This window comes from Phaseolus vulgaris, chromosome 11 (genome assembly GCF_051622355.1).
Source record: "Phaseolus vulgaris cultivar YP4 chromosome 11, ASM5162235v1, whole genome shotgun sequence".
NCBI lineage: Eukaryota > Viridiplantae > Streptophyta > Magnoliopsida > Fabales > Fabaceae > Phaseolus > Phaseolus vulgaris.
This window is the reverse complement of record NC_143508.1, coordinates 49,423,566-49,440,659: the sequence shown is the minus strand read 5'-3', so window position 1 is coordinate 49,440,659 and position 17,094 is coordinate 49,423,566. Positions and strand designations below refer to the sequence as shown.

Genomic DNA, 17,094 nt, shown 5'->3' with positions numbered 1-17,094 from the left:
GTTCCAGTTTTGGGAACCATATTGCTTCACAAGTTTCTTAAGTGTCTCATCTTGGGAGGGTCTCCAATGTCCTCTTCTGCAACTCTTTTTACTCTCACCACTGTTGCTGCTGCTAGCTCTTTCCATGTTGCTTCCTTCAATATGCAGCTTTAGATCTAATTAAATTTCTTCTGTTTGAACACTTTTTTAGCAGAAAACAAAAAAACAAAAGGAAAAGAACACCAAAAACCAACTAAAAAAAAGAAAAAAAACATAAAACTAAAATTAAATAAAAGTGAAATGAGGAGTAGAAAACTTGTTCGAAACCTGGAAATGTTGGAGCAGAGGGTTGGTTTTCTCTCATTTGAAGTTTTTCACTTTTATTCATGATTCTCTCAACATGCTTTCACTTGTTTTATTAATTGACTAGTTTTTTTTATCAACATTGTCAATCATGTACTATCGGAAGCATCCGTCTGGGAGGTTACCGGATACACCAATCCAAAATTTTATCGAAAACGTAAAACTAAAATTTTATCGGATTTCATAATTCAGAATGCAAAAAAATAAATACGGATTTCCTATTCTGTAAAACTATCGACTGTATTGTGGAACTGCAAATCCAAAAGACAAAAGATTTACTCACCTTCAAGAGAAACCACCCTTCTCCCACCAAGTTTCTGAGCCACAACCCTGAACCACCAACAAAAACGTCAAATGGAACTATGCCACTGAGAGGAATGGGGTCCATGGAGGGGCAATGGAACGGTGCTGCTCTGAGAAAGAGGGATGGGACGAAGAAGAAAATAATAGTTTAGATTTTTTGGACATTTTAGGGTTTTTAAAAATTAATAGAGACAATTTTATCTTTGCATAACATTGTGGGGATGTAGGAAGAAAAATATAGAGGTACAGAAAGAAACGGTCACTTCTTTTTTTAATAAAGATATGAAAATATGTTTTAGTAAAGGTATTTTTGACAAAAGAAAAAATGGGATATAGGTAGAATACATTGGGTGGACCATTTCTTCCTCCACCCCACGGTTTCATCCTACACATCCATGGGATCATGAAATTACCATTTTAATCTTTCTCACCCTTCTTCATCTTCTTCAGTCGTACACACCCCTTTTTATCTTCCTCAGATAGATGGTGAATCCTCTGTGCCATTTGATAGTGGATATTTTTGGGATTTAAAATTTAAAGAATTATAAGGGTGCAGAAAAAAGGATGCCACTAAAAGTGGCCCATAATTAGTGGGCTTAAACTACCGCCAATGGGTATTTCTTTTTTCCATTTCTGTAACTCTCTCTGCACCGTTACAAGGATGAGTAAAATACAAAATTACACATAATGTTCTCTTCCCCTTTTGTTTGTTCAATTTTTTCTCTGGGTCCTTTGCATCCCCTCTTAATCTTTTTCTTATGTTTTCTTTTTCTATTTGTAATATTTTGAATTTCATTTTGATTTTTTTTTAATTTAATTTGCAAATAACTTTTAAATTATACAAATTAGAAAAAACTAATTAAAATTATAAAGAGAAAAAAATACAAAATTATACTTCGAAATCTATCGAGGCTAGTAACATATAAAATTAATTCCAATTCAAAATAATATCATAATAATGTAATAATAAAAAATTCAAATCAATAAAAAGTTTTATTATGTTATATTAGTAGAAACACAGTCACTAAAATCCACATTTTATTATTATTATATTATATATTATTATATGTATTAATATTTTTTAAATATAAAATAACATAGAAACATTTTTTTTCGTCTTTTATGAGTTTCAACTTACTATTTTAGTAATTAAGTTGTAGTAAAATATATATTAAACAAATTTAAATTTACAACACAATAAACATAACCAATTTTGATTTGTTGTTAGTAACATTAAACTAAAAAAGAGAAATATAATAATAAAAAGAAAAAATAAGAAGAATAAGATGAGAAACTCCGTAAACCTTAAAAAATATTTATTTTCTAATTCATTTCCTTCTCTCTGCAAGAATGTCATATTCAAAACGTATTCATCCTCTCCGTAGATGTCCACATCAACAATGATGTCAAGATAACTATGTACATGTGCAATCTGAATGCTCTGTATTCAGCCTTCAATGTACGAAAATGAAAAGCAAGAGCAAAAAAAATAAAAATGAGTAACATTAACAATTAAACAACCAAGAAAAGAAAATTCACTTACAGATACTAACTAACGTGGGGTGCGTGTTCTTCTTCTTACTCTTATATTGAAGAATGAATATTTTTATCTAATGGAAATGACATGAACTGAAGAGATAAAGTGAGAAAGAGGGAGGAGAGAAAAATGATAATAAATATTCCAAACATAAATTCAAATTGAAAAGAAATTGTGAGTGAAAACTGAAGAAATAAAGATGTATTTCAAAAACTAAATTAAAAACTGATAACTGTTTTAATATTTACAAAATTACAAAATAACTAAAAAAAATTAATTTTTTTATATATATCAAAAACAGTTATGGAGGAATCCCCATTATATATAGGTATAGATTTTCAAATTTTCAAATTTTCAAACTTTCAAATTTTTTAATTTTCAACATTTTTTAACTTTCAAAATTTTTAAATTTTAAATTTTAAATTTTTCAAATTTTTCAAATTTTAAATTTTCAAAAAATTTAAATTTAAAACTAAACCGATCAAACCTCTTTTTTATTTTCTATTTTCATATTTTCATTTGACATACCACAATTTTCTGCACTTTGAATAAGCGAGGGAGCAATTTTCTATTTGATATACGGTTTAGTTTTCCATTTGATATAATAAGAAAATTTCTATTTGATTTCGTCATTTCTTATCATTTTAGTTAGTTCAATCAAAGAACTTAAGATCGTATTGGCACATGCTCCTTTTTTTTGTTGAAAGTTAGTGTTGTTCTTTTTGTTGTTGATTGGTTCTGGATCTTTGGATCGATTGGAAAAATCTCTAAAAGCTTTGGTATTTGCATGTTCTGGAAACATCTTTACAAGGTTGCCTTTATTGGTGTTGGTTTTGTTTCAGAGTATGCAATATATCGATCTAAGTTATTGGGAAGAAGTTGTTGAAGACCTTCTTGAGCATCATAAGAGGTTTGTTTTCTAATAATTAGTTTAACATTTCTTCCCTTTAAAAATGAAAAAAAAAATATATTCTACAATAAAAAAAACAATCCGTGATAATTTTCCACTGCAGATTAAATTTTAAAGTAATTTAATTATAGTGAGTCAGTGTAATTAATTGGAATACGAAATTTTTTTAACAAAAAAAATATACTTTAATTTAATTTTCAAAAAATATTAAAACATATTTTAATGAAATCTCACTAGCGGTTAACTTATGATTAGTTTAAACAAAAGTAAGGTAAAATATTTAAATGAGAATAATTATTTTTCAAATTTTCAAACTTTCAAATTTTTTAATTTTCAAAATTTTAAATTTTTTAAAAATTTAAAATCGAAATACTTCAAATTTCAAAATTTTGAATTTTTAAATTTTCAAACTATAAATTTTTCAAAATTTTAAATTTTCAAAAATTTTAAATTTAAAACTAAACGAAAGGCTTTATAAACCCATCAAACCTCTTTTTCATTTTCTATTTTCATTTGACATACCACAATTTTCTGCACTTTGAATAAGCGAGGGAGCAATTTTCCATTTGATGATATAAGGAGCAATTTTCTATTTGATATACGGTTCAGTCTTCCATTTGATATAATGAGAAATTTTCTATTTGATTTACAGATCAATTTTCCATTTGATTTCGTCATTTCTTATCATTTTAGTTAGTTCAATCAATAAACTTATGGCGTATTGGCACATGCTTTTTTTTCTGTTGATGTTCGTGTTGTTCCTTTTCTCTCTCTTTTGATTTTTATCTTTTGTTGAGTGAAAATGAATTGCCTTTTTTATTGTTGATTGGTTGTGGATGTTCGGGGTTTTCTGTAGTGGTTTTTGATCTATTGGAAAGATTTCTAAAAGCTTTGGTGTTTGCGGTATGTTATGGGAACATCTTTCCAAGGTTGCCTTTTTTTCAAGGAACAAAAGAAGTTGACAATTTAATGGTTTTTGGTTTTGTTTCAGAGTATGCAATATACCAATGTAAGTTATTGGGAAGAAGAATTTGTTGAAAACCTTCTTGAGCATCATAAGAGGTTTGTTTTCTGATAATTAGTTTAACATTTCTTCCCTTTAAAAATGGAAAAAAAAAATCTTCTACAATAAAAAGCAATCGGTAATAATTTCCCACTGCAAGACTGAGCTATAACTGGAAACACACACTCAAACCAATCAATCTATGTCCAACTGTTTTAGTTTTGTAAGCCAATTTTCACCAAAAATTCAAGTACATTTCGAATTTTCATATTAGAAACACCAAATGTGTTTATTTGAAAATGAGAATAGCAAAATTATAGATGATTCAACAAAATAGAGTACAAAAGTTATATATTTTAAAATATGATGTTAATTTTCATGTATATTGTAATTTTTACATTATCAATTAATTACAATTTTATCTCAAATAACTTAAAAAAAAAACTTAAATACGATTATAATATTGGATACATAATAAAGGACAAAAATTATATATTATCAAATATTAAATATATAATAACAATAAAATACTCGATACATAATAATAATAATAACAATAATAATAATAAAATATAAATATATATTAAAAATAAAAATAAAAAAATACGGATACACCGGTGATAGCATGTGTTTCCACTAGTATATATTATTCAAATTAAAATATTAATCAATGTGTTTTTCATGTATTACCTTAATAAAAATGTTAAGTTAACACAAGTTTCTTTAAAATATGTTTTAACATTTTTTGAAAATTCTATTAAAATATTATATTTTTTGTATAAAAAAAATTGTATTTCAAAGAGCGAGTCATATAATTCAACAAGTTCAAATTTTTGTCAAAGTTGAAGTTTTAAAAAGTGATGACGTTTAAAAAGTGATATAATGAATGATATCAATGTAACAATATTTTGAAAGTGATATTAAGATTTTATGATAATTTTTATTTGAATGCGACTAATATTTTGAAAATGTGAATAACACTTCTTTTAAAAACACCTTTTCAAATAAATTTAATAAATTCAAAATTTTAAATAGGAATAAACCTATTTGAAAAAAATAAGGCGGTATAAAATATTCCAAAAAGTGTTAGAATCACGTAAAGAGTTCCACTTGTGAAATAGGTTTTGGGTTTAGGATTTTGGTCTGAATATGATTTAATAAAATTTGATGGTCCATTGGTCAATGTGAGAAGTTATATATATCTTATGACACCTAATGAAAACTTAATTTGACGGTGAAAAAATAGAAACGGGTTTGGTCTCTGCAAATAGGTTTCCTCATTGGTTGGTCATCAAGAAAGAACGAGAAAAGAAGATTAAAGAACAATTAAAGAACTGCTTACATAGGACCTCTCATGAATCAAGGTAAATGTTTATCTCTATTATAATGGATGTATGAGATGTGAGAATCATAGTTTGTAACATTCTTATGATAAACTGCATTAATTGTTTATTATTGTACTATTTGATTTTACAATAAAATTTAAAAATAAATTAAAACAACATGTTAAAATTGTCACATGGATTATACAAACTCATACAAATCTTAAAATCTCACAAAATCTAAGCCTTAAGTCTATCCTAAATCTTAATCTATCTATATATATATTTAAAATAACCTTTTTCTTGAAAATTAAAATATTCTTGAAATAATATCTTTTAAAACATTTTAAAAATTACTTTTTCTTTTAAATTGGTATGAATTTTTCACAAATGTATGTGATTCTAACACTTTTGGAATATGTTATACCGTCTTATTTTTTCAAATAAGTTTATTTCTATTTAAAATTTTGAATTTATTAAATTTATTTGAAAAAAAAGTGTTCTTAAAGAAGTGTGATCCATATTTTCAAAATATTAGTTGCATTGAGATAAAAATTATTATAATAAAAAATTCAAATAAATAAAGAGTTTTATTATTACATTATGATATCATTCATTATATAAACGTGATAACTTTTTAAAACTTCAACTTTGAAAAACAAAAATATATGCGTCACTGTAATTAATTGAAATACGAAATTTTTTTAACAAAAAAAATATATTTTAATTAAATTTTCAAAAAATATTAAAACATATTTTAAAGAAATCTCACTAGCGGTTTACTTATGATTAGTTTAAACAAAAGTAAGATAAAATATTTAAATGAGAATAATTATTTTTGTTCGTATCTTATTTTATAGTTATTTCTGTTTTTATAAATTTAACGACATTTTAAAATCCGTGGGACATTGTCATTTAAATTTTACAATAAGATACAAAACAAAAAAAAATATTGTTATTTAAATATTTTATCATACTTTTGTTCAAACTAACCACGAGTAAACAGCTACTGAGGTTTGTTTAAAAAAAAATTAATATTTTTTTAAAATTTTATTAAAATATATATTTGCTCTTAAAAAAAATCGTATTTCAATTAATTATACAAGTTCAATTTTTTGTCAAACTTGAAGTTTTAAAAAGTTATCACGTTTAAATATATATATATATATATATATATATATATTCAGATTTAGGATCTTATTATTAAGACTCAAGTCTTAAATTTTGTGAGATTTTCCATGTGACAATTTTAACATGTTGTCTTAATTTATTTTTAAATTTTATCACATATAAATAAATATTTTAAACATTAATTTTGTTCAAAGTGATCTTAAATTTTATTGTTTTTATAGATAGATATTTAGAATTTGAATTTTTCAAATTTGAAAATTCTCAAGAAACACATATTTTCAAATTTGAACACATATAAATAAATCTTTTAAATATTAATATTGTTTCAAAAAAATTATTTTCATGAATATTTTAACGTGTATTAGCTAAATTAAATGTCAGTAACTTACTAATATTTTCAGTTACAAATAATCTTTTTTATATATTAAACATAAAAAATAAGAATTTAAAATAACAAAATGAAAAAAAAACAATTGAAAGGTGTATTTAATGTTTAATTTGATGTATACTCTGAGGGAAAATTATGTACAACTTGATGATCCTTTAACCTTATATTTTTTTTTTCTTTTATAATGCTATTTCTACTCTACTCACCTCACAAAGCAAAACATGGACACGTTCTCAATGGTAAAAATGAAATAGACCTTTTATTTTATTTTGTTTTAATTTTTTACTATATTTTAGTAAATAAAGATTATAAAAAAAATAGGAATTATTGACATTTAATGTAAAATTAACGTAAACATGTTAGACAAATTATTTGTGTTTTTCAATGTTTAAGTCTATAAGTGAGAGCTTGAGAAGTATGAGTTATTTTATTTGGAAGTTGGTGATTCTCTTATTGAAGAAGGGTTGTATGTATAATATACCCTGTTTTTTGTTAAACGTTTTTATTTTTTAATATAGATTGGAGTATTCTAAGTAGTCCTATTTTTTTTATTTTTTTTATTGTTGAATCCTTTATTTTATTTTTTTTGCATTTGCAATAACATTGTAATATTGTTTAAATAATTAAAAATATCACTAGATATTTGATAAGAGTTCAGCAGCTATCTGCATAGTTTATAAATTCTCATTTATGAATTTGGAATATGTTTTTCCTCCATTTTTAATCTATGTTTTCTCCACAACTTTCACAATTTCTATACTTGTATTTCACAAACTATTTCCAACAAAAATTAAACACATAAAGATGTTAACAGTAGTAAATCATGCACTGTTCAATCAATTAACTTCCACTGTTGTTGGCACATAAACTTGGGTTTATACATATAGGTTGTTCTACTTTTTCTTTGATTAACCGTAAAATCATGATCAATCAACCACCAGAATGAAACAGTGATAGTTAATTCATTCTTCAAGCAGTGAATAGGAGAAAAAACGACTAAATGAAAATGAAATTGTCAAAATAATGCAATAAGGATTCAATAAATAAACTATGTATCATATTTCCTATTAGGCTAAAGTCAAGCAAAATCTAGATTCTACAAGATAATATCATTTGCTGACCTCCACACCCGAAGATGTTTGTCATAGAATGAGCAAGTAGCCACAAGTGGTTTGTGATTTGCTTCTCCTTTCTGCCAGTCTGCTCCATAAGCAAGAGAATCGTGTTTGTTGTAAGATTCCAATACTTGAGCATTGCCATCTTTAATAGCAACAATAGCAAAACCATTGTGCATACATGCAGCCAAGACCAAGCCTGGAATGAAGGGGTGGTGCTTAACCCTCCAAACACCTCCCCCTAAGCTAATTGAAGTGTTAAGGGGTTTTGAGATTGATCTTAAATCCCATACCCTCAGGAATTCATCATAGCTTCCAGTCAACAAGATATTTGGGTCATGTGGACTCTTCTCAATGCAAGTAACACCCATTTTGTGGAATTTAGAGCTCTGAAATACCACATTGGGAGGTCTATCTCGCAAATCCCAACAACTGAACTTACAATCATCAGAGCCAGTGTATACCAAATTTGGTTGGTGGGTATCAAAGGAGGTTGTCCAAACTTCAAAATCATGTGCCTTCCACTCTTGTTGTATTTCCAGCTTGGATTCAAGAACAGAAACAATAGACACAGAGCCGTCAGAAAGTCCTACTGTGATACACGTGGCTGAAGGGTTCCAATCTAGGTACAGGCACATAGAGTTACTCATTTTTTCATTACTCATCTCCTTTAGATTAACCCCTGACATAGAATCACAACAACTCTCTTGAACAAAATACCAATTTAGAAATAAGATAACTCAGAAATGAATGAAGAAGCAAATCCATACCTTCCACTCCATTGCAGCAACCTTCCAGCATTTTAATTCTCAAGTATCCATCAGCATCTGCCTGAGCTAGAAGAGGATTGACATGCCCTTGAGGTGGGCTCCACTTTATATAAAAAATTCCAGCAGTTTCCTCACTAAAAAGCAGATCAAGGTGGGGTGTGTCAACATCAACATTGAAAAGTGAAATGCTTCCCTGTCGACTGGGCTGAGAACCTTCTTGTAATGTGTAAGTGGATACTGCTAAAACGTTAAGGTATGAATCATACGGACAAAACTCCACAGCATCAGCATTCCCCTTTAAATACCAATGTGCTACGTCCATGCCAGCCAACAAAATTTAAACTCTCTAAGACAAAACAGTTTCTACAAACTGCAAACAAAATGAATACATTTGTTCTAAGTTACCAAACTAAGAGAAGCATCAAAATGTTTTTGTTTTGCAATTAATCAACAACATTTTGAACGCAGAGAAAGGAATCATAACATAATTTAAATCTATTGATTGAAGAAGAGGAAGTGTGTGTAACGCAACGAACCTGTTCAAGCGTAGTGAAGTTATCTATCAGAACTCAGAGCGTATTTCTCTTTCGCAGATAGTTGCCCTGAACCATGTGGTGCCTCTCGCGGTGGTTTTCTTGATGATTCTGGCGGCGACGGTCATCGTGGTGGCGACAAGTTTGTGGCTACCACCGGAGAGGGAATGTCACGCCTTTTGGCATGCGAGCTTCAACTAGGGATTGAATCAAATTGAAGACATATATAATAATAAATAATTATAAACTAAATAATAAAATTAGTGCAAAGTGAAATACACTTGAGACTACTATATATTAATTATGTGAAATACTTCCACCCTGTGTGTTTTTAGGTGTGGAATTTTTTACAGAAAATTTATTTTTTTATCTGTAATTTTTTAAATTGTAGATTATGCAAATTTTTAATTATATTCTTAATTTAACTCGTATGAAGAAAACAAAATAGTTGTAATAATAGTAAAAGGATATCATTATGCATAAATATTTATTGAAATAAAAATTTAAACAAATATAACAAATAACTTGCTTAAAATTACATCCAAACAAGAAAAATTAAATAATTATTTCAATTTCAGATGAGAAAATATTATTAAAACTTGCTTAAGATAGAAGAGTGAAAGAGTGGGTTAGAGGAAAAAAATTATTTATTTTATAAAATAAATAAATTTTTATTATAATACTCTAACATACTCCTAATATAGTTTTACTATTTATTATTAATCATAATTTATATTAGAAGACTATTAATATATATCACAAAAATACTTTTTTTTAAAAAAAAAACTTTACTACATTATTTATGATGTCAATATGAACTAAATTCTCTTATATGACAAGATAAACCCTTATGACCTTTTTAGTTATGTTTTACAACGCAAACTTAGTTATAGGAGCTCCCTCAACTCTAATCACTTGATCTTCTTTTGTGTGATTCCAATATATTGGTAGAGTCGGTATATCTCCTTAGTACGAATCTCAAGTTCAATACATATCTTATACATCTCAATATAACATTATTTTCCCAAGAAATAACTATATCTACATCATACTTCATATCATATACAATCATTCTATTACAAATTTTCATTCATACATACACATCCATCTTAAATCAAATGCTAATAAATTAAAAAAACTATTATATATTACATTATAAAAATATTCAAATACAATATATTGGTCAAATATAACAATATAATAAAAGATAAAGACATTTTAACATTTAGAAACATTTAAAAATATGTTTCTTTAAAGTTTAGCAAATCCTTTCTTACTTAGCTAGAATTTGGCTCACCCAACAAATTAAGCAATGTCCAACTACCATTTTGTTCGTCCAACCAAATACATTAACATAGCCAACAAATTTTAGTCGCCCAACGAACACAATGCTCATCCAACGACTATATCATTAGGAGCGTTTCATAAGAAAAGCTTTTTCTCAATGAGAATTGACTCGCCCAACGATCAAGACTCCCAAATTTTCAATTAAATGAATTTTGTCCAACGTGAATTGACTCTCCCAACAACCACAACCAAATTCCTTAGAACTTTTATTAAATAACTCGTCTAGTGAATCTAGCTCACCCAACAACCACAACTCTCGGGCTTTTTATTAAAACAAATTTAGTCCCACAAGAGATTGGTTAACTAGTGAACACATTACTCAAAGGAAAATCACTCCTCTAAGCCAATAAAACAAATGTTGCAATATATAAATATGCTAATCAAATGATAAGGAACACCTTATATCTTCATAGAAGGATCCTATAGCACAAAGAAAACTAATGTAATATGATCCAAAGAAAACTTAATGGAAAACACTTTGAGTGTTTATCCAACGACCTAAGAGAGTGAGCCCAATCATTGTATATGTTGAAAGACTTTATCCTCCTTAGAGAAAAAGATTATCTAAAATAGGAGAGAAAGCTTGAACATTGTATTCATCATCAAACACAATCCTCCCTAGTCTTCAAACCGAATGATCACATACTAAATCTCCAAATCTTAGTCAGAAGTGATTGTTTGACAAAGAATACTCAGGTACAACTAAGAGTGACTTGAGTAAAGAATACTCCTTGCTCGGATCAATCAGGATTGGTTATGATCCAAAAGAATACTCGGTTAGCCAGGAGTGATTAGGTGTAAAGAATACTCAAGGTTGGCTGGGAGTGACTACGAACCCAATGAATACTCAATTAAGCCAAAAGTTGATTGTGTCAAAAATACTTAAGAGATTAGCCAGAAGCGACTACAAGCCAAAAAAAAAAAGTACTCAATATGTACTTCACAACGTTATTATGCTTATTTGAACTTTACAAGTTAGCCAAGAACTTAATGTAGTTTGTAAGACATAAAAAGTAATATAAATGGATGTGTATGTGTCCTCTCTTCCTTCTCTCTTTTATGTTACATATTATCATTGTCTGCACTGTCCCAATAAATAAAACTAATGCATGAGAACTTATCAAGATGTTTTACTAAACGTTTTTAAACTAAGTGTTTTATCTATTCTTGAATTGATTGGTCAGATGTTAAGAGTATGATCCAATCATTTGTTAAAGTAAACATAAATATATGTCAGTAAAATGATTTAGTTGAATTGTGAAGTATGAGTCCAATGTGATCTTACTCACAAAATAGACTTTTAACTATGTTAGACTAATAATATTTGTTATAAGTTTTTTTTTAAAGAGAAATGTTTCAAGCTTCATACAAACCTATTGAAATTTGTTTGTAAAATAATTTAACTTTAAATTCTATTTTCTCGATGTACATTTATAAGTCTAATATGTATGAATTGTTGTATGTTAAATAAAAGAATATTATGATCATGCAAACAAAATCTAACATAACACATTAGTGGAAGACTTTTAGTCCGGTTGTTTTAATAATTAAATTGTGTGATTAATTTGCAAAAAGTTTTTAAGAATAAATTAATCTCAATTCAACTCTTTTTTTTTAATTTTTCTATTTTTTCACCATAGATATTTGATAAAAAAAAAATATTGAAATTAAGGTTACAAATTTGATTAACAACATGACAATGAATAATTGTTGAGGAAATAAATTACTGTAGAGGCTTAAATCTTTATAAAACCATGATATTTTTTATTATTATTATACTCTCAAGTAATAATAAAAAAAGTTGTAATATAAATATTAATTTTTACTTTTGACCAATTGATAAATTTTCAATCTGGCTTCCATTGATATCAGACCCAAAATTAATAGTTCAATTCTCATTAGAGACAATTGAAGATCACGAGTTTGATATACTTTTATTTGTTGTAAACTTTTAAAATTAAGTAGAATAATTCAAAGAAAATATATATTTAAAATAATAAATATTTAATCTTTTTTAGAAAATCATTTTTTTAACTATACAAAAAACATTTAACATAATTTATTCATCCGTTCCTCTTCTACAAATATAAATCAATAAAAAAAATATTTTTCATTTTTTTTTAATTTGTTTTCATTCAAATAGTATATTCTTCATTTAACCTTTTTGTTCTATTTCCTTTTTCTGTTTGATTTCTCTCCTTAAGAAAATGTTATGATAATATTTATTTTTACCAATTTAAATGTTTTAACAATAAGTCAATTACGAAGAAAACCTGCTTTTGATTTTAATCTCTACACAGATTCATATGTTTATAATCTCTCACTTTTAATACTAGGAGTGATACAATTTTGTTTTTTTTTATTGGGGATAAAAAATACCCATTTTCTAGATTTATATCATCATTATTATTAGACTAAAATCAATATTATAGAATATTTTATCAACAAAATAAAATCAAAGTATTAATTATTAATTACAAAAACTGTATTATTAATCAGGGGTATTATAGTCATAGCCCACACATACCAAAACCCTAGTTTCTTCCACTCTCATATTTACTCTGTTCTCTGTCCCCATACCCACTACCACTGCATCTTGCCGCTGCAACTCTCTTCCTTCTCTTCAGCTTCCATTCGCAATGGTGAGTCTCTGTTTCTCTTCATTCCTCCTCTCTCTTCATCTCTTCCACGCGCTTCATCTTTCTCACACGTTCTTCTCAATTCAACCCCTTTGTGTTTTCTCTTCTGTTTGCATTAGGCTTCGGAGAAGAAACTATCCAACCCCTTGCGGGAAATCAAGGTCCAGAAGCTCGTCCTCAACATCTCCGTCCACCACGACGACCGTCGCCGCCAGAATCATCAAGAAAACCACCGCGAGAGCCACCACATGGTTCAGGGCAACTATCTGTGAAAGAGAAATACGCTCTGAGTTCTGATAGATAACTTCAATACGCTTGAACAGGTTCGTTGCGCTTACACACACTTCCTCTTCTTCAATCAATAGATTTAAATTATGTTATGATTCCTTTCTCTGCGTTCAAAATGTTGTTGATTAATTGCAAAACAAAAACATTTTGATGCTTCTCTTAGTTTGGTAACTTAGAACAAAGGTATTAATTTTGTTTGCAGTTTGTAGAAACTGTTTTGGAGAGTTTAAATTTTGTTGGCTTGAATAATTTTGTTGGCTGGCATGGACGTAGCACATTGGTATTTGAAGGGGAATGCTGATGCTGTGGAGTTTTGTCCGTATGATTCATACCTTAACGTTTTAGCAGTATCCACTTACACATTACAAGAAGGTTCTCAGCCAAGTCGACAGGGAAGCATTTCACTTGTCAATGTTGATGTGGACACACCCCACCTTGATCTGCTTTTTAGTGAGGAAACTGCTGGAATTTTTGATATTAAGTGGAGCCCACCTCAAGGGCATGTCAATCCTCTTATAGCTCAAGCAGATGCTGATGGATACTTGAGAATTAAAATGCTGGAAGGTTGCTGCAATGGAGTGGAAGGTATGGATTTGCTTCTTCATTCATTTCTGAGTTATCTTATTTCTAAATTGGTATTTTGTTCAAGAGAGTTGTTGTGATTCTATGTCAGGGGTTAATCTAAAGGAGATGAGTAATGCAAAAATGAGTAACTCTATGTGCCTGTACCTGGATTGGAACCCTTCAGCCACGTGTATCACAGTAGGACTTTCTGATGGCTCTGTGTCTATTGTTTCTGTTCTTGAATCCAAGCTGGAAATACAACAAGAGTGGAAGGCACATGATTTTGAAGTTTGGACAACCTCCTTTGATACCCACCAACCAAATTTGGTATACACTGGCTCTGATGATTGTAAGTTCAGTTGTTGGGATTTGCGAGATAGACCTCCCAATGTGGTATTTCAGAGCTCTAAAGTCCACAAAATGGGTGTCACTTGCATTGAGAAGAGTCCACATGACCCAAATATCTTGTTGACTGGAAGCTATGATGAATTCCTGAGGGTATGGGATTTAAGATCAATCTCAAAACCCCTTAACAACACTTCAATTGGCTTAGGGGGAGGAGTTTGGAGGGTTAAGCATCACCCCTTCATTCCAGGCTTGGTCTTGGCTGCATGTATGCACAATGGTTTTGCTATTGTTGCTATTAAAGATGGCAATGCTCAAGTATTGGAAACTTACTACAAACACGATTCTCTTGCTTATGGAGCAGACTGGCAGAAAGGAGAAGCAAATCACAAACCACTTGTGGCTACTTGCTCATTCTATGACAAACATCTTCGGGTATGGAGGTCAGCAAATGATATTATCTTGTAGAATCTAGATTCTTGCTTAACTTTAGAGCCTACTTGGAATGTGATACATAGTTTATTTATTGAATCCTTGTTGCATTATTTTGACATTTTCATTTAGTCGTTTTTTCCCCTATTCACTGCTTGAAGAATGAATTAACTATCACTGTTTCATTCTGGTGGTTGATTGATCATGATTTTACGGTTAATCAAAGAAAAAGTAGAACAACCTATATGTATAAACCCAAGTTTATGTGCCAACAACAGTGGAAGTTAATTGATTGAACAGTGCATGATTTACTACTGTTAACATCTTTATGTGTTTAATTTTTGTTGGAAATAGTTTGTGAAATACAAGTATAGAAATTGTGAAAGTTGTGGAGAAAACATAGATTAAAAATGGAGGAAAAACATATTCCAAATTCATAAATGAGAATTTATAAACTATGCAGATAGCTGCTGAACTCTTATCAAATATCTAGTGATATTTTTAATTATTTAAACAATATTACAATGTTATTGCAAATGCAAAAAAAATAAAATAAAGGATTCAACAATAAAAAAAATAAAAAAAATAGGACTACTTAGAATACTCCAATCTATATTAAAAAATAAAAACGTTTAACAAACAACAGGGTATATTATATATACAACCCTTCTTCAATAAGAGAATCACCAACTTCCAAATAAAATAACTCATACTTCTCAAGCTCTCACCTATAGACTTAAACATTGACAAACACAAATAATTTGTCAACAATTTGTCTAACATGTTTACGTTAATTTTACATTAACTGTCAATAATTCCTATTTTTTTATAATCTTTATTTACTAAAATATAGTAAAAAATTAAAACAAAATAAAATAAAAGGTCTATTTCATTTTTACCATTGAGAACGTGTCCATGTTTTGCTTTGTGAGTTGAGTAGAGTAGAAATAGCATTAGAAAAGAAAAAAAAATATTAAAGAATCATCAAGTTGTACATAATTTTCCCTCAGAGTATACATCAAATTAAACATTAAATACACCTTTCAATTGTTTTTTTTCATTTTGTTATTTTAAATTCTTATTTTTTATGTTTAATATATAAAAAAAGATTATTTGTAACAGAAAATATTAGTAAGTTATTGACATTTAATTTAGCTAATACACGTTAAAATATTCATGAAAATAATTTTTTTGAAACAATATTAATATTTAAAATATTTATTTATATGTGTTCAAATTTGAAAATATGCGTTTCTTGATAATTTTCAAATTTGAAAAATTAAAATTCTAAATATCTATCTATAAAAGCAATACAATTTAAGATCACTTTGAACAAAATTAATGTTTAAAATATTTATTTATATGTGATAAAATTTAAAAATAAATTAAGACAACATGTTAAAATTGTCACATGGAAAATCTCACAAAATCTAAGACTTGAGTCTTAATAATAAGATCCTAAATCTTAAAATATATATATATATATATATATATTTAAATGTGATAACTTTTTAAAACTTCAAGTTTGACAAAAATTTGAACTTTATAATTAATTGAAATACGAAATTTTTTTAAGATCAAATATATATTTTAATAAAATTTTCAAAAAATGTTAAATTGTTTTTTTTTAAAAAAAAACCTCAGTAGCTGTTTACTCGTGGTTGGTTTGAACAAAAGTATGATAAAATATTTAAATAATAATATTTTTTTGTATCTTATTGTAAAATTTAAATGGACAATGTTCCACGGATTTTAAAATCTCGTTAAATTTATAAAAACAGAAATAACTGTAAAATAAGATACGAAGAAAAATAATTATTCTCATTTAAATATTTTACCTTTCTTTTGTTTAAACTAATCATAAGTAAACCGCTAGTGAGATTTCTTTAAAATATGTTTTAATATTTTTTGAAAATTTAATTAAAATATATTTTTTCTGTTAAAAAAATGTCGTATTTCAATTAATTACAGTGACGCATATAATTTTTTTTATCAAAGTTGAAGTTTTAAAAGTTATCACGTTTAAAAAGTGATATAATGAATGATATCATAATGTAATAATAAAAAATTCAAATAAATTATCACGTTTATAATAATTTTTATTTCAATGCAACTAATATTTTGA

At 27.6% G+C, this 17,094-nt stretch overlaps 2 protein-coding genes across 2 annotated transcripts; one reads left to right on the top strand and one right to left on the bottom strand.

Annotated features, from left to right (window-relative positions):
- Nucleotides 1–7,879: 7,879 nt before the first annotated feature.
- On the bottom strand, nt 7,880–9,621 carry LOC137828406 (uncharacterized). The gene is made up of 3 exons (XM_090297869.1): nt 9,358–9,621; nt 8,822–9,191; nt 7,880–8,733 (listed from the first exon to the last, which is right to left on the bottom strand). Exons 2-3 carry the CDS (start codon nt 9,141–9,143, stop codon nt 8,033–8,035), a joined length of 1,023 nt encoding a protein of 340 aa, XP_090153995.1. The 5' UTR covers nt 9,144–9,191; nt 9,358–9,621; the 3' UTR covers nt 7,880–8,032.
- A 3,614-nt stretch (nt 9,622–13,235) lies between these two features.
- LOC137811152 (uncharacterized) lies at nt 13,236–15,290 on the top strand. Its single transcript, XM_090297872.1, has 4 exons — nt 13,236–13,343; nt 13,460–13,663; nt 13,831–14,213; nt 14,302–15,290. The coding sequence occupies exons 3-4, from the start codon at nt 13,892–13,894 to the stop codon at nt 15,003–15,005; spliced, it is 1,026 nt and encodes a 341-aa protein (XP_090153998.1). The 5' UTR covers nt 13,236–13,343; nt 13,460–13,663; nt 13,831–13,891; the 3' UTR covers nt 15,006–15,290.
- The last annotated feature ends 1,804 nt before the right edge of the window (nt 15,291–17,094 follow it).